The sequence below is a fragment of the Elephas maximus genome, chromosome 7 (genome assembly GCF_024166365.1).
Source record: "Elephas maximus indicus isolate mEleMax1 chromosome 7, mEleMax1 primary haplotype, whole genome shotgun sequence".
Taxonomy (NCBI): Eukaryota; Metazoa; Chordata; class Mammalia; order Proboscidea; family Elephantidae; genus Elephas; species Elephas maximus.
Window position 1 is genome coordinate 87,673,615 of NC_064825.1, and position 17,713 is coordinate 87,691,327.

At 48.1% G+C, this 17,713-nt stretch overlaps 1 protein-coding gene across 1 annotated transcript in view; it reads right to left on the bottom strand.

Moving 5' to 3' along the window:
• Positions 1 to 17,713, bottom strand: part of WT1 (WT1 transcription factor) — a gene marked incomplete at its 5' end in the record, with an annotated part of 59,961 nt that overhangs the window by 40,565 nt on the left and 1,683 nt on the right. Inside the window, 4 exons of the mRNA XM_049891421.1 lie at positions 1,855 to 1,905; positions 2,936 to 3,013; positions 12,167 to 12,269; positions 12,700 to 12,822. Of these exons, the coding sequence (XP_049747378.1) occupies positions 1,855 to 1,905; positions 2,936 to 3,013; positions 12,167 to 12,269; positions 12,700 to 12,822 (355 nt within the window). The remainder of the gene's footprint in view (positions 1 to 1,854; positions 1,906 to 2,935; positions 3,014 to 12,166; positions 12,270 to 12,699; positions 12,823 to 17,713) is intronic.

Here is a 17,713-nt window from a genome sequence, read left to right on the forward strand (position 1 = left end):
AAATAACATGGAATAGAACAGGAAATATCAGTGTGCACAGCATGCAGTAAAAGTATCAACTCAAAAATCTGTGTTGTGTTTGTATGCGTGTGTGCATGTGTTGGGTCTCAGTGTAAAAGGTACTTCTAACTGTGGGTCACAGTCTAAAAAGTTTAAGAAGCTCAAACCTAGGGTCCCAGATCCTAAAGTCAGACAGAAGTGGATCCCAACATGGCTTTGCCAATTACTCGCTACATGGCCTTGGTTAGGTGGCTTAACTTCTCTAATCTCTTTATCTGAAAAATGGATGGAATCATAGTATCCCTGGGGTCCTGGTGAGATCAGATGGGGGAAGGCATGTAAACCCCCTTACTCCAGGTCCAGTAACATTCACACCCCTCCTTAGATAAATGTCCAGTTGACAAAATGAAAGCAGAGGTTAGTTGACCTACAGTATGTTCTAAAGAGAGAAATCCATAGTGCGTGAGATGTTACCAAATTAGACAATTGTGATTTTTTGTTCTCCAAAGAATTGTTCTTCTATTGAGATTGTTTGGTCCTTTTTATAAGGCTCTCTGAATGGTCAGTATTCAAGAGACACGTTTTTATTTCAGAAGAATTCAAAATATAGATAATCGCACAATGAAAACTCATCTAGTTTTCTTTTGCTTTTTTCTTATACAGGGTTGCACAAAATAAATTACTGTAAGCATTGTGCTTCATCCTTACAATATGGCTTCTGACTCCCCAGCAAGCAACTAATATCACACGTCTAAAGACCTTAAAAGGTACTGCAAAAAGACTAAGATTCAAATACACACCAAGATTCCTTTATGTGTAATTTTTGTAATTACACAAACAAACCCTGTACTCCAGCATGAAAAAAAATTTTTTAAATTGTAACTACTGCTCACTTCACAATCATGTTCTGTCTTTTCATGGCATTGAGTTTGAAGAGAGTTTCTGAGCTTTCTGAGCAGAGGAGAAGGAAGAAAAGGAGAGGATCCAGAAAGAAAGGGTGGGGCCAAGAAGCCAAGAAACATAAAACGAGTTAAGAGTAGTAAGAAAAATAGGATGCTGACATTGTCAGCAGCCCCTCAAATGAAAGCAGGGAGAGAAATAATTCAAAGCAACTTCAGAAGGCTTTTTAGTTTTGGGTCCAGAGAGAAGGAGTGGAGATTTGGATAAAATAGCAGGACAATCTGGGTACGAGATGGGGGAGAAAGATCTAACAGCAAGTCTTAGAAGATGAAAAGCAACTCTGCTGACCATGAAAGAATGATCCAAAACTCAAGACTGAGCCAACAAAAGAAAGAAGGAAGAAAAGAGAGAGGCTGCATTTGGGAGTTTAAACAGAAAAAATGAAATCAAAAGAAAACAGCCATAGAAATGTCTCAGGGTGCAAGCTATGGGGCTGAGGAAAGAACAAACACTTGGGAATGAAAAAAAATAAGTCTTCACAAAACCTAGTCATGGACTTAGGGTAAAAATTAGGTGTTCCTTGAGAGAAAAAGGCAGGTAGTATGACTGTAAAACTTCACTGATTTAACAGGAACATGTGTAATGCCACAAATTTAGTACTTTGTGAAACATTCCTGAGGAAAAGAGCAGAGTTCCCACTGTATTATGTTTTTAAATTGTTTTCCAGGTTTATGCGATGATTAATGGCACCACCTTCATTTTCTCCCAAAGCATATCTAAGATAAACAAGAAGAGGCAAAGAGAGAGAGAGAAAGAGTTGGATAGATTCTTCCCATCCCCATGGCACCAACTGCTACCCTGATTACCCATTGTCAGTCCTAACTCCTGCATTGCCCAGGCGCCAGTCAACAAGGCCTACGTCATTTGCTCTGCCATCACCGCATTGTCACTCACTTGCTCTGCCCTTCTGTCCATTTCACTGAGCTGGAGCTCCCAGCAGCAACTCTAGAAGAGAAGAAGAGGTGGGGAATGGGGAATGGAGCATGCATGCTCTGGCAAACCCCCCAGGATCCCAGAATCCTATGAGAAGCCACTAAATACACAGAGATGCGAAGCTATGTGTCCAGTCAAGAGCGCTAGCTCCCAAGTCCCACTGGAGCCGATGGTGGGGTAGAAGGCGCTACAGGGAAGCTGGAAAGAGATTGGGCTTTGAAACCCAATCTGAGCTTGGAATCCCAGCTCTGACACTTACTAGCTTTGTGAGCTTGGGAAGTTACTTGACTCTCTGAGCTTGATTTACTAGGATAACAGGACCTAGTCCTTATAATATTAGAAAGGTTAACTTAGGTAACCTAAAAGAGTACCTTATACACAGTAGGGACTTCAAGAGTATTATGTCCTATTTCCTATCTCCTCAAACTTGTTGGAAAACTGAGTTATTTTACTATTGAAAGCAAGTCCCACCTGCTTGCCTTTTTTCATTCTCAGGTGGGAAGAGTAGCTCCTACCTATGTGTGATAGCTGTATTTCCCCTATCGTGGTCATAAATCAAGTGTGAAGAAAGCCTATTGGCATGACCAGGTAGGTACGAGCACGTCTGACTTTGGATTGTCCAAATCATCATCACTCCAATATGAACTGGATCCTGGACTTTGTACACCAAAGCACTTTTTGATAAGATAGTGTAACAATTAACATCTGTGATATCACTACCAAAATAAACACTAAACAAATTTGAGTTGATACAACTTTGAAGAACTCCAAATTTTTCAATAAGAAAAGACATAATAAATGTTCTCATTATTCTCAACTCCCCTGGTCCAGACAAAAGCATTTCCTTATTCGTATTCCTGAAAATTTACTACTGCTAAACACAATCCATCAACTGGAGGAGGGAGGAACGCATCGTAATGCTACAGACAGTCATGCCCATTCTTCTAGAACTGTCCTCTCTTCATAAGTTATAAGCATGTTTAAAAGGGTTCAAACAGGTGTGAGTCACTGTTCAAGGACCATGGAATAGTGAAGACCTTACCCCTTTAACGTAGCTCCTAAATTCATCTGATTCCAGGTCATGCATTCAAGCTGGGAGGTCATTTGGTATAAATTGTCACTGTTAGAAAAATATCCAGAGTTAGAGACATATAACCACAAAATATATGCGTTTTTTCACAAAGCGATGCAATTTTACCTTTTTGTTATAGTAAAAGTCTCCATGTTTTCCAGCACAACAGAGCATGCGAGTCTGAAATGATTTTCATTTTATCCCACTGATCTCTGCACATTTACTCACCTCAGGCCCAGAAAAAAGGATGTGAAAGTAATTTGGAAGCCTTTAAATAAACCTCAGTATAGCAAACACTGAAGTTTCTAAAGCGATATTAAACCTTTGAGGGGTAGAGGCTAAAGGGAGTGAAATTTTTTGAAAGGCAACACAGGCTGGATAACTCAACATTAAAGTTAAAAGCCCGGAGCTGAAAGTAAAAAGGCAGCAGATTAATTATTCGTGAAAAGGCCATTAAGTCGTTTTAATCAAAAGGATAAGTATCATGTGGATTACGAGGGCCTGAAAAGTCAAAGAGTGATGGTTGAAGGATGGTCTAATACCCAAGGATGTGTAAAGCAGAAGAAAGAGGATGATAAACTCTATGTACAACTGAAGGAAATGCTATAGGTCTTATAATCCTGGTACAAATCAAAAGGAGTTAGAAGAAAATCAACCCAACTCTTCTAATGTTCTTTGAGGAGAAAACAATGCGTGATCAGCTCATCACTTGCGTTAAGACCCTAAGGGAAAAAAGACACCACCATGTAAACCAACCAAAAGTTGTTCACTCCCTTTTATACTTACCTCATTCTTAGAAAACTAGCACATAAATCAGTTACCGGAAATTTACTAAACTACCAAGCTCTACTAGGAATAAATTTAGGCCTGAACAGAAATGGTTAATTATGAAATTTGAGACTCAAGAGATTAATGGTTTGTCTGCGATCCCTTGGTCTAAGTACCTGGCAGAAGAAATTTTTCACTCTACCTTCATGGCAAAGTGAAAGAAGATAAGAACTTTTCAATATCTAACATGCAATATATCAGATCACAAATCCTGGACAATTTCCATCTTGTCATGACATGCCTTTGGCTTGCTTCATGGGGCAGAAGCAACACCAAATTTCAATTAAGAGGGCGTTTTGTCAGGCCAACCAAACCAACCGGGAACGTAGAAAGGGGTGAGGGAAATTACAGACGTTCGGAATGAATAAATGAACATTGTGCTCACTCTCTCGGCATAGCTTGATAAATCACAGAAGAGTCCATCTGACTCTCATGTAATCACTCTGAAAATTATTTGGAACGCCCTGGTGGCGGGGACACAGGATAAGGAGGAAATCAGATTGCAGGAGGGAATTTCGCATATGAAAAGTGCACTGACTTCCAACTGGAAGTATGTGTAGTTTCATTAGTCAGTGTATATCTGGACCCCATCATTCATCCCCATGTCTGACTGGCTATTATGCTACTACAATATCCTACATATCAATGAAAAAAAATGATTCGTTTCTCCTGCAGCTTCCCCATTTGCAGCAGCAGCCCGTGCTGGTCTGTGCCACTGCATCTCGCAATTCCACGAATTCTTGCTGTAAGGCCGGTGTAATTAATTCCTGAAGGACCCCAATTTTTATTAGAAGTGCCAGCCTGCTGCATTTACCACAGGAGAGTTGCGTGAACTTTCTTTGGGCTGACAGTTCATTAATAAGCGGCCTCCTCCACAATCTCTACTGGTTTTTGTTCTCCCGCGCCTTTTCATCAAGCAATCCATTTATTAATCTGGACATTAATCTCAGCCAACAGGCATTGTATTCCCCAGGCAGCTCTCTATTTTTGTCACTGATTTTTAAAAAATCGTTCACCAACTAAAATCACTCAGCCCCAGTTGACAATTTTCCTAGGCCCTGTTGAGATGTGGGATCCTTCCTGAATTTATTTCATCCTCAAATATGCCTAAGAAAATCACCAGAATTTTCAAGAGGACTGGGAAACAGGATGAGTGACAGAAGATTACACACACAGGCTAACAAGTCCTAAATATCTAACTTTATGATTTAGGAATTTTCTCACAGACTTAAAAAATAATCAGATAATTCCTAAGGAGTCTCTATAAGAAATCACTCCAAAGTGAAAATATCTTAAGGGCGTTTTCTCAGCTCCTGGAAAGCGAACTTTGTCAAATACAGGGTCCATGTCTTACACATACCCTATGTATCGTCTTACTGGATGCTTGAAAAATGCTCTAGACCTGTGTTATCCAATATGGTAACCACTAGTCACAGGTTGCTATTGAGCCCTTGAAATGTGGCTAGTGGCACATGCTGAAATTTGTCTATATTGAGTTAAACACAATATATTAAAATTAACTTCATGTCTCCTTTTTTATGTGACCACTAGGAAATTTAAAATCATATATATGGCTTGTACTATGTTTCTATTGGACAACGCTGCTCTAGAAGTTTTGGGACCTTGAGCAAATCAATTAATCTCTCTGCACCTCAATTTACTCATCTGACAAATGGGAATCAGTCTAACCTTACAGGGGTGTTGTCTCAGATATGGGTAAATACAGGTAACATCCGTAATGGCTCTTTAAAGACTATACCAAAACAAAAAAACCAAACCCATTGCTATCCAGTCGACTTAGATCTAGATCATAGCCACCCTATAGGAGTATATCTGCCCCATAGGGTTTCCAAGGAGCAGCTGGTGGATTTGAACTGCCAGCCTTTTTGGTTAGCAGCCATAGCTCTTCACCACTGCACCACAGGGCTCTGAGGACTATACGGATGATATATTTTATTTTTTTTTTCTCACCTACCCTATTTTGGATGAATTTTCACACATCACCAATACCTCTCACAACAACTTTGTGCAAACCAAAAACCAAACCCACTGCCACCAAGTCGATTCTGACTCATCGAAACTCCATAGGGAAGGAGACTGCCACATCTTTCTCCCGCAGAGCCACCAGTGGTTTCATGATCCCCATTTATCAGGTGAGGACTGAGGCTCAGAGAGGTAAAACGGTGTACTCAAGATTATAGAGACTAATGCTGGCTTGCCTTCCACCCTTCCCCACTCCTTTGAAGGCATTCTGGTATTATTTGGTCTCTGAGCCTCCTCCCGTCACTATTATTTATAAATAATAACAATAATCACATAGACAAAAGCCTGAAAGTAAAAAAAGAACATGCTAGAGAGAGCATTGTGACCTACTCTGTCTCCAGAAAGTGACAAGATGCAAGATACCCAACACATCCTCTTCAGCTAGCCAAGGATAGTGTGCCAAGATCCTGGTAGGAGCCCCACTTTGTGATTCTAGTTACGTTAATATAGTTCAGCCTCCAAACCCTCAGAAGCAGAGAGAAGGTAGGGAGAGGTGATGGGGGAGAAGGACTTTTAGAAAATCCCCAAGCTACTAATAGGCTTCCTGAGGCCGGTGATAGGATCAGAGCACAATTTTAACCACATCCTCCCTATTGCTGGCTGGGCTCCTCAGCCTGGCTGGCACAACTGTCCAGCTGGAAGTCAGTGACAGCAATCACAATAACTGCTGCTGGGAGAGAACAAAATGTGAGCTCGGACTAAAAACACTGAGCTTGACGAGCATGCTCGCTCCGGCTCTGATCTCTTCAGGTAATCAGTCAACACCCAGTTCTCATCGTGGAAGCCCACGGAAAGAGGCAGCATTGTTCAAGGAATGTACGGCCTCTAGCAAATAAAGCATCTAATTATTTAATAACCACTGTAGGTGTCAACCATCTCGTTCCCAGAGGAGCTCAGATAAGCAGGTGGGTTGTAGGCTCAGAGCAACCACAGTGGTCACGTAGGCAGTTCTGCTCCAACCGTCTAACTCCGCCTGTTCGGAAGTGAACTCTGAAATTGTAGGCTGCCAAAATATATCCCAAAGTCATGATGTCCTTTATATACTTTTTTTAAGTAAATCTTTTAAAAGAAAAAGTCACTCGTTTTCTGTGTAGGAAATGTTTGAATTTGGAGGCAAGGGAGAAAGGAAAGAAGCTTCAATAACTGGGATTAATGCAAGTTGGAGTAAAATAAAAGGAAGTCAGTCCTAGCAAAAAGGGGAACTTAAAAGGAAATCAGTAGTAGATCATATAGAGTTTGTTTTGGCCTGAACTGCAGTATTACTGAGTTCTCGACCCCAGCACAAAAAAAGGAAGAAAAAAAAAAAGTCAGCTATCATCTGGACTGAAACTCCCCCGCTTTTCAAAGGCATGTGTGATTCAAGTACATTTTCATCTTTAAGTGTGTTTACTATATTCAGCAGAACAAGGTAGAAAAGTTCATGTCACCACTGGAATGGAACTGTTGAAACCTGGGTTTCAAGGTGGGTTTAACTCTGCAACATAGTTGCTGCCTGGCAAAGTATCATCTTGGTAGAAATAAAGTTTCCCCCATCAGCACCCCCCCCCCGCCCTGCAAAAAAAGCCAAAGAAGGAAAACAACACAGATAACTGGCACCTGTGATCAGAATTCATGATGTTTCCAGCTTTTGTTGGAACAGCTCTGCCCCGCACCAGCAGAGGGACCTGTATGGATTCGCCTCTACCTGATAACCCCAGACTCATGCCCAAAGGCTGTGGCCAGACTTTCACGAAGTCCTTTTCCTGTGCTCTTCCTTCTGAGGCGCCTTGGAGGCTGCTGGCCGAGAAATTTCTGCACAGCAGGCTGTGGTGAATAATTATTTTACAGTCACTCTCTTGGTATTGTAATTTCTCTCAAGCTCACCAGCGAACCAAAAGAAAAGCCCTCTGGGGATTCAACTTCTATTAATAAACACTTGGTCAGCACAAAAGTTACAGGAATATTTGAAACGAAATATTTCCCCCTCCCTGGAAACAAATCCAATTCAGGCCTGTGGCTTTGATGGCACTGCCAACCACCTGGAGACCATTCGAGCCTTCCACCTTCATGCCTACTAATGTGAGAAACAAATATTAGCATCTCACTAATTTAAAATACAGTATAAAGTATTTTTTTTATAAATTACATGGACCCACAAGCGAGAAGAGGTAAGATTAATTATGATTTCATTTTCTTGGGCACAGGTTAAACAGGTTGTCTATGCTGAATGCCAATCTAAATTGGGGATCATGCCTGTCCAACTGACCTGTGAATCCCAAGATTCCCCAGAAATTCCCTGGCTGATAGGTTTTTCGCACATCTAAACTTCCCAACTAAAAGGCAATCTACTGGTAACAGGCTCCACTATCAACTGTATCATTTGTGAATCATCAACATTCAATTAGAAATATTCAAATCAGCAATTATTGCTCCCAGGGATAGAGTAGTTTTACCTGCTATAGGGCAAAAGGAGTTGTTGTCAGCTGCCACGGAGTCAGCCACACTCACGGCAACGCCACGCACAACAGGCTCAGACCATTGTTTGTCTTGGTCTGGAAGCTCCGCTGAAACCTGTTCAGCATCATAGCAACATGCAAGCCTCCAGTGACAGATGGGTAGTGGCTGAGCTTCAGGAGTGTTGGCCAGGGGTCAAACCTTGGTCTCTCTCATGGAAGACGAGAATTCTACCACTAAACCAAGATGAGATACCCTCATTAAAATTGGCAGTACAGTTGATTAACGAAGGATATGCAAAACTAACTGAAGAGTATAAAAAAGAATAAAGTAAGACTAGAATGTCTTTAAAAATCAGTGTAAGGGGGAAACTTTTTCAAACACAGTATCCTTTTCAAACTAGCTGTGAGGATCAATCCATGAAATGGGCTAAAAGGAGGTCCTCAAGCAGACGAGGCAAAGGTGGCTAGTGGAAAAAAGTTCAAGGAACAAAGGCAGGGAAGGCCCAGCTAGCTGCCTTTCCTAGGGAGAATTAGGGAAGAGGTCTGACTTAACTATGCCCTCCCCACAGGGAAGCATGGTGTCCACCCTTCCCTGGAGCCTTGCCTCTAAGCAAGCACAAACCAGCATGGCCCTGGAAGCAGTTGCTTCTCCTGGATGTGGATGGAAGGGACAAAAGGTCTCTCCATCCTGGGATTCTTTAGGTGCCTCGATTGAGCTTCACCCCAGCAGGTCATACTCGGTGGTAAAGATGAAGCTGGAGAGTCTGAAGTTTGAAAGTCAGACGGCTGCTTCGGAGTTAGAACTTCAAGAAAAAATTCAAGTCTGTTTCTGACAATGTCCACCAGTGAAAATACTGTCTCCCAAACCACTAAGCGATTTCTACTGAAAGCTATGGGTAAAACTAATGGGTAACAGGCCTTTCTTCCCAACGGTGGGAAATAAAGACCTGGGAGTGAGACCTGGAACAGATGCCACCTTGAGAAAGAGAATGACACGTAGCCATCAGGAGCAGCAGCAGAGTACAGTAGGTAGGAGGATGGATTCTGAAGACTCAGTTCCTAGTTTAGACACCAACTCTGCCTTTTACTGTGTCACACCAGACAAATTAACCTCTCGAGGCCTTTCGAGGCCTTAGTTTCCCCTCACATTGCCTATCTCCAAGTGTCTTTACATTGATTAAATGAGTCAACACTTGTAAAGTGCTTAAAATGGTGTCTCTTTTTGTTGTTGGGTGCCATTGAGTTGATGTTGACTCAGAGTGACCCCATGTGACAAAATATAACTGTCCCATAGGATTTTCTAGGCTGTGATCTTTAGGGAAGCAAATTGCCAGGTCTTTCTCCTGTGGCACTGCTAGGTGGGCTTCACCCACCAACCTTTCGGTCAGTGGCCTAGCAAGGACTTTACAAGGGGAATAATCCAGGTGGTGAACTGAGTGGCCTGGAATCCCTCGGTGGTTCAGAGCAAAGACCAGCTTTGAAGTCAGAGAGACAAACGATCAAATCTTGGCTCTGAGTCTCACTTGCTGCGTAGTATCAAGCCCCTGAACCTGCTTTCTCATCGGTGGAGATTATATTATAGCACCCACCTTTTCAAGTCCTCAGAAAGATTAAATGAGACAACACGTGAGTGAAGAATTTAGCACTGTGCCCAGCAGCACATGGTGAGCAGACAATAAATCTTAGTTATTGTGTTAAAGAGACTCATGCTTTCATCCAACTATGATTTCTGGGTGGCCTTTAGACATAATTCTGCCCACCTTCAAACTGTGGGAGGCAGGGAAGATGGGGGACCAGTTCCTGTCACTTTCCATAAGGTATTTCCTAATCACTGCTCTTCACATCCACACACAAATGTGTGTAGCTGGAACTCCTCAGTTCTGTTACCTGAGAGGAAAGAACTGTTCAGGGCAAAAAGAGAGAACTAGAATTCTGGAAATTTCCTCAAAGTAAACTCGCATCATACTGATTATTCAATGTCGGTATGTATAACATTAAGGAGCACTGGTGGCATAATGGTGGTGCAATGGTTACCTGCTGGCTGCTAACAAAAAGGTTGGTGGTCCAAACGCACCCAGCAGGTCTCCAGGAGAAAAGGCTCAGCAATATGCTCTGCGAAAGATTACAGGCCAGGAATCCTGTGGGGGTCACTGTGAGTCGAAAATCGACTCAACACACCGAACAACAATACATCCACCTTTATTTCAGGCTGGGAAGGGAGACTAGATCCCAAGACTGGGGAGAGAAAGGCTTTGGGGAGGTGTTCATTCTGGGCAGGCCGACTCAGGGGGCCAAATACAATACACAAAACCAAACCCAAACCCAGTGCCTCGAGTCGATTCCGACTCATACCGACCAAATACAATAAGGCAAACAAAATCCAAGCAAATCTTTTTGAGAACATCCCAATTTTAGACAGAAAAGAAAATGGAGCTAGAGAGAGAGATCCTGATCTCCAAGATTCGATTCTGGTACATCTGCCAAATTTCCAGGTCAAAAAGAAAGGTTTCCAAAATTACCGCGCGCCCTGAGCGCACAGAAGTTGAAGAGGTGCGGCTCTGTAACTCCCTAGGAGTTCCAGGGAGGGAGAGCGCCCCATAGGAGGGCAGATTAGTGCCAGGTTCAATCTCATAAACCCAGGAGGGACAGTGGGATGGGCCCCTAAGAAGGCTGCTGCCCATCCTCCACCTGCGGGACTGGAGGTCCCCCAGACGGCCATTCTCCCACCCAATCTCCCAGGGCAGGAGCTTTTCCTTCCTTCATTACCTCACTGCCTCCTTCCCTTGACGTCAGCCCCGGGTCCCGCGCGGAGGGGTGGCGGAATGGGGATGGGTTTGGGGCAGTCGGTATCAGGATCCCCTCAGCACCCCGGGGGAGGGGGGGAGGGACAATGAGGTAATACGCGCCCAATGGGGGCTGCAAAGGTCGCGCGCCGCCACTTCCCCCTCCCCGCCCCACCTTCCCGCCCGGCGCGGGCTGGTGTGTGCACTACAGTTACTAGGCAACCCTATCGGAGGCGCGGGACGCCGGCCAAGTTCACCCAAAGTTGAAGAATAAATTTGGGGAGAGAAGGTGGAGGGGGAGCCACATCCGGGAAAAGGGAAGAAAAAAACGGTTGGAGGGAAAAGTAGCTCATCTTCCGCCTCCCGCGAATAGGAGGAAGGTCTCTCCGCAGGGCAGTGCTGTGACCGTCGTCCCGCACAGTCCCAGGCCTGTCCCAGCCAGTCAGCAGGGCGCTGGGAAAGACATCCGCAAAGCGCAGCCGTGGCTGGGGACTCGGTGACCGAGGGGGAAGAAGGCTGTGTCCGGAGGGGACGCGCCCTCAAAGTAGTCTTGGAGAGTCTGGCCCGCGGGCCAGTGGGCGAGGAGGGGTTTGAGGAGCCAGAAGACGGAGTGGGAGGGGCTCTGTGTTTAATCTTTGGTCAGGAGGACGCTAAAATCTTCCCAGCAAAACCCAAGCCAAAGCAAACCCGTTGCTGTCGAGCCGACTCCGGCTCAGAGCAACTCTACAGGACAGAGTAGAACTGCCCCACTGGGTTTCCAAGATTCGAACTAACGACCTTTTGTTTAGCAGCGGAGCTCTTAACCCACTGCACCACCAGGGCTCCTTTCTCTACAAAGGACCGTTAAAAAAAAATTCACTTCTTAAAGCGTTGCTTTTTCAGCTCTGAACAGCAATCGCTCTCACTATATTCAAGTGAGAACGACCAGGAAACAAGGAAACAAACCTTTCAAGTAGAGTGGAGACCTGATCCACGTCATCTGCTCTAAGGACCCAGGCGGGCTAAAGGCGCCACGCGCCGCCCGGGCCCTGCACGCCCGCGGGCCGGGGTGACCCGCGTCGGACGTTCTCGCGCTCCCTCCCGGGTCTGGGGAGTCCGACACGGTGCCCTACCTGCTGTAGGGCGTCCTCAGAAGCAGGGCCTGGCTGCCTGTGCAGCTGTCAGTGGGGGTGTGGCAGCCGTAGACCGGGGGCGGCACGGAGTACTGCTGTTCGCCTGCGGAGAGCCGAGGAGGGCAGGGTGAGCGCGCCCCAGAGACCCAGGGGCGCTAGGCCGCGGGCACTGAGGAACGTGGTTGGGGAGGGATCCTCTTCCTAGGCTGGGCCCCTAGGCTGAGCTGGGGCACTAAGGCCTGGATCCCAGGACGGGCAGGGCGACAGCATCCAGATCGTGAGGAGCTAAGCTTCTCACCTCACGCTTCCGTAACAGTCACCGGTGACACGGGACTGGGCATTGGGAGACCTGCTGGAGTGGCGCTGCCCCTCAAATCCTATGGGACTGGTGGAACTCAGTCATTTCTTTCCAATAGAATGGAATTGGGCTAATTATTTCTAAAGCCTCTTTGGATGCGCTCTTCTGCCGTGGGTTAGAAATTCCTGGGGAGCGCGGAAGAAAGGAAAAGGGACCCCCAGATCTTTCCTCTTACCCAGCGAGCTCTGCTGGCCCATGGGGTCCTCGTGCTTGAAGGAGTGGTTGGGGAACTGCGCCGCGTGGTGCGAGGGCGTGTGGCCATAGCTGGGCGTCCCGTCGAAGGTGACCGTGCTGTATCCTGCGGGCGCGGTAGGGAGAAGCACAGCGTCAGCGGGTTTTCGGAGAGACCGGGGCGGCCAATCTGAACCAGAACCCGGGCGGGGGAGTGCCTCCCCCTACTCAGCATTCAGATCCTCCGGAGCGCGTAATCCAGCCCCAGCCTCCTGGGTTTTCGGCGAGAAGCCGGGCCCAAGCCCCGAGGTATGACCTCGGGACAGTTCTATCCTGACCTCCCGGCCACTTCCTAATTTATTTACGCTGTCGTCTTCCACGACGACTGTCGCTTTTGCACCGATCCCACGGCAAGTTAAGTATAAAAACCGTCGCCTACTTGGTGCAGAAAGTTCTTCTCCCCTAAAACAAACACCGGAGCTCTCGCGCCAGGGCAGCGCGGGCGAGTGAAATGAATCTGCTCGGGTGACCCCGCGCTGACTCCGAGCTGTAAATCAGGGGCCCGCGCACCAACTTTCATTAATTACTCCAGGCCAGTTAAGCGGCTTGGGCTTTCAATGCGGAAGAGTAATTACCGAGTAATGTTATCTGTCTGGGGCTGCGCGACCCGACACCACTACACCTAAGGCCCTCAGGAGAGCAGGTATGGGGCCCTTCCAGCTGGACCCGCAGGCCTGGTCCCTGAGCCCTCCCTCTACCCCCTCAGGCACACCTGGCACCCAGTAGGTCCTACTCTGACCACTCCTGCGCAGGTAACCCTCCTCCCGCCCCAAGAAAACCGGTTTCTTTTACAGTATGCTGGACATGGCAGCGTACAGGTCCTCTGCCACAGTTTCCCTGCCGAGAAACCGAGGGCATTATCTTTCCCACGTATCTGAAGGTAGGAAAAGGAATGTGGGGTTGAAAGATGCGCTCTCCTGATTGTTTTTAAGTTGCTTTAAACATATGGTCAGCTTCTTGAAAACTGTTGTTACCTTCTCAGGGAAAACATCCTCAAGTTAAAATGAGGGTTACATCTGGAGCCCTGAACTACAAAGTGGATCCCTTCTAACCACGCGCAAGCTCCATAGTCTCTGGCCCGAGGTCCAGGCCACGTGGCAAGGACAGCGGCCCTGACGCTGACGCCGATGCCCTGTGCTCTAGGCCACGGCGCCAACCCCAGCTCCTCTGGGCCAACGACCGCCCGGGGTCTGCACGCCCCACTCTTTTCTCAGGAGAGGGCAGACGGACCCCCGCTCCTCCACTCTTGCTCCAGGCCTGATAAAGGCTCTGCAACAAGTGTCCTCGAAGACTTAGGCCAGAACGGAGGGTAAAGGACGGTATTCACACACACACACACACACACACACACACACACACACAGACACACACACATCAAAAACAAAACAAAGAATCCCGAACTCCTCTCTCCCTCCAGGGCAATGGAGGCACCGCCCGGTGTGTGGTATGTCAGAGTGTCGCGCAGAGGGAGTCCATGGGAGAAGGTCGTTTAAGTCCCCCTTCAAGGCAGGCCAGCTCTCATGCACCGCAGGCTGACGACTTAAAAAGCCACCACCTTTTATTATCTGCATGACCCCAGAAGTCCTCCATTTCTCGCGTGCTAAGTGGGCAAAGATAACCCCCGCCCCGTTAGCTCTCAGGCGTGAGCGAGCTAACTTAAGAGTCTTCCAGAGACTTCTTTTTGGTGGCGGAGGCCTGGCCCTGTTTGAGGCCTACCGATGAGCTTGCTAAAGAAATTTGGCTCCAGTCACCTCATTTTGCCCAGAAAAAAAGCTGAATTTCTGGAAAGACATTTTTCAAATAAATGGGAAGGTAAATTAGAAGCGACAAAGAAAGTGTCTCTAGGCAAACCCTTCTCCATTCCTGAACCGATGACCCGGCAGTGGCCTGGGCACCTCGCTGTCCTCGGGGGCAAACTCTGCAACTATCAGTGCGCGGCGAGGACCGTCGGTCCCGGGCTGCAGCTCCCGCGTGGGCCGCTTCGCCTCCACGCCCCAGAACTTGGACCAAAGGCTGCCCATGCCCCGCGAGGCTCCCAAGCCCCTTTCCGAGATAGGACACGCAGACCCTGGCTGGCAGGGGCCAGCCTCGGAACCCCCCCGCCCCACCCCCGCCCCGTCCCTGGGACGGACAGTGGTAAAGGGACCTGTGGAGAGAAGGGAGGGCTCTCTTAATTAGAAGCTTATCGGACGCGGGACTGATTAGAACGCGCTGGGGGGGGGGGGCGCGACGGATTTGGCACGGAGAGATGGGGGCTGCGGCCGGGGGAGGGACAGCTGGAAGAGGCAGAATGTTCAAAGGCTCCTTGTACAGGCCTTGGAGAGAAAGGCTCCAGAGGCCAAGGTAGCGCATTTCCCACGGTTAGTCCAGTCCGAGGAGGCGAGCGCAACCTTGACCGCTTGGAGAGGCCAGAACACGCCCTGCGCCTCCCTTTCCCGCTCGCGGCTACGAAGGAGCCCGGGAACTGCCTGTGCTGGTCCGGCCTCGGGAGCTGAGGCGTTGGATGACAGCCGGCTCAGCCTGGAAGATGCTCAGAGGGGAACAGAATGACTGGTGAAAATGGTAACTGGGCGGCTGCCGTGGGCTTCGGGAAACCTACCTGTTCCCCAACGAAATACCCTCTCCTTGCGACCGTAGGGAGGCGCCCCTGGCTCTTGGGCTGACCTGTGGTCTCCCCACGTGACCCTGGGGTGAGCCTGGCAATCCCAAGGCCTGGTATGGCGCCCCAGCGGGCCAGGGGGCTCAAGAACTGACTGACAAAATACCTTTTTTTTTCTCCCTAAGCCTGCATTTATCTTGGGGCTGCCTGGGTCCTCCCCCTACTTCTGCCCTGACAGCCCCCCAACCCTCACACTGACTACAATGGGTTCGGTGTCCAGTAGGTGGGGAAGAGGGAATCCATCTAAACAGAGGGGCCAAGATCCCTGAAAGCAGGCACAAATAAACCTGAATGGTCAGGACTCAAATCCCAGCTCTGCCACAAACTCAGAGACCTGTTGCATACCTAATCTCTCAGAGCCAGGATTTCTCCAAGCCAGAATAACGGGCTCCTCCAGTGTCTGGCTCTAGAGGAGCCTTGTTGCAAAGGCTTTAGAGGAGCATTCGTTGTCTCAATTAATATTCAATCCCCAGTGCCCTGCACAGTGCCTGGCACAGAGCACGCATCAGTAAATGTTTGCTAAACTAATGTTTAGTGGTAATGTTGGAATGCCACCTATAATATTTAAGAAACAAACAAACAAAAATGAACACTCTTGAAAAACCTTCTTGGGGAGGGAGGGATCTGGAGACAACCTCTCCCACCTTCCCCCCCTCCAACCCTCTCCCCTAGAGTTGGCCACTGTGCACTGAAGGCCATTCTCACATTTTGGGAAAAGACTGATGCCCTTGCCTCCCCCAAGCCTCATCTGTGCTCAGGTGGTGGAGCTCTAGGAGCTTTGGAGTTCCTTGAGGTGGGGGGCAGGAACCCCAGTAATCCAGAGAATAAATCTGGAATCAGGAAACCTAGAGTGCCCACCCTGCTAGCCAATGCTAGAGCTGGGCTAGAGTGGCTTCTCCCATCTCATTCCAGCTCCCATCCGCTGAGTGAGCAAAAAAGGGCTGGGCATGCTCTACCCATTTATGTTTTTATTGCAGGAGAAAACAAAGCCCACAGAAACCCTGGCTTACAGGCTGAGACCCGAGTCTGGGGCGGGCTTTCCATTCTGCCTGTCTCCTGGGTGGAGGTGAGGAAGGGGAGGAGGAGCTCACTCACCTGCAGGTTCTGATGGCCAGCTTGCAAGCCCATTTTTTCTGTGGCAACTGAGCCTGCCTACTCAAGAGGAATCCGGTCCCTCCCCCCAAGTATAGTGCCCCTGGCTGCAAAGCCCAGGGCCCTGCGACCCACACCAGTTGAGGATATCCTGGGCACCAGACCTCCCCGCCCTCAAGAAGGCTGGGCACAGAAGTTCAAACCGAAGCAACTGAGCCCAGGTTCCAAAAATCACTGCCGAACCTAAATGGACTCAAAACATAACGGCAAAGTAGTATTTTCTGCCCCAGGGGGTTAAATCAAACAGCTTTTTAGGCCTCTCCGAATAGCACACATCTACACGCTGGCTCTCAACACACACCTGCCTGCCAGCCGCGCTGTTTCTGGCCCAGTCGTCTAGGTGGGCTGCCACTTCTGTACTTAGTCTCTCAAGCCGAGAAAAGCGGGTTTCTACTTCTCCAGTGTAGACCTTAAGGGGGAACCCAATCTCCAGGTCGCCCATCTCCTCTTACAGATGAGGAAAGTGAGACCTGGAGACTTACCAAAGGTCTAACACCAGCCTGCTAATTCGAGGTGGCACGATTCTGGAACAGTAGTTTCCGGACTATTCAGCCTGATGCGATCGCCACTAAGCAGTTCTGACATCCTTTGAGTTCAAAACACTAATTCTATTTCCGAAGGACCTAGAGTGGAGAGACCCCTTGGGTTGGCCTGGGGTTGGTTCCTCTAGGAGTTGCGGATCCCAGATTCCCCTGGCAAAGAGGGGAGAGCGGTTTCGGTTTCACAGGACGGGTGGGCCAGGTGCTCCCGGCTGGACTAAGGAAGACAAGGCCTGGGGAGACGCGTTTAGAAGGCGTGGGCGGCGGCGGGCCCTACAGAGCCCTTCTCTGTCGCCTCGCACCTCCTGCAAACCTTATACACTCAGTTCCTCCCTGCCCACGCATCTTAAAAACATCCCAGTCCCTAAGCCTGCGCGAATTTTTGCTCCATGAAAAGCATCGGCCATTGCGTTAGCAAAGAGTTTCCTAAGATAGCGCGTCATCCCGAATTGGTTTAGGTTCTCAACAGTACAGAAGTCGAATTAGAATAAATGTATAGACTTAACTACAGGGGCTCGGCACGGGCGGTTCCGCGCTGGCCCGGGGGAAGAGGGCAAGCGGGCGCCCGCGCAGAATGAGAAAACATCCAGTCGTGTCCCTCCGTGTAC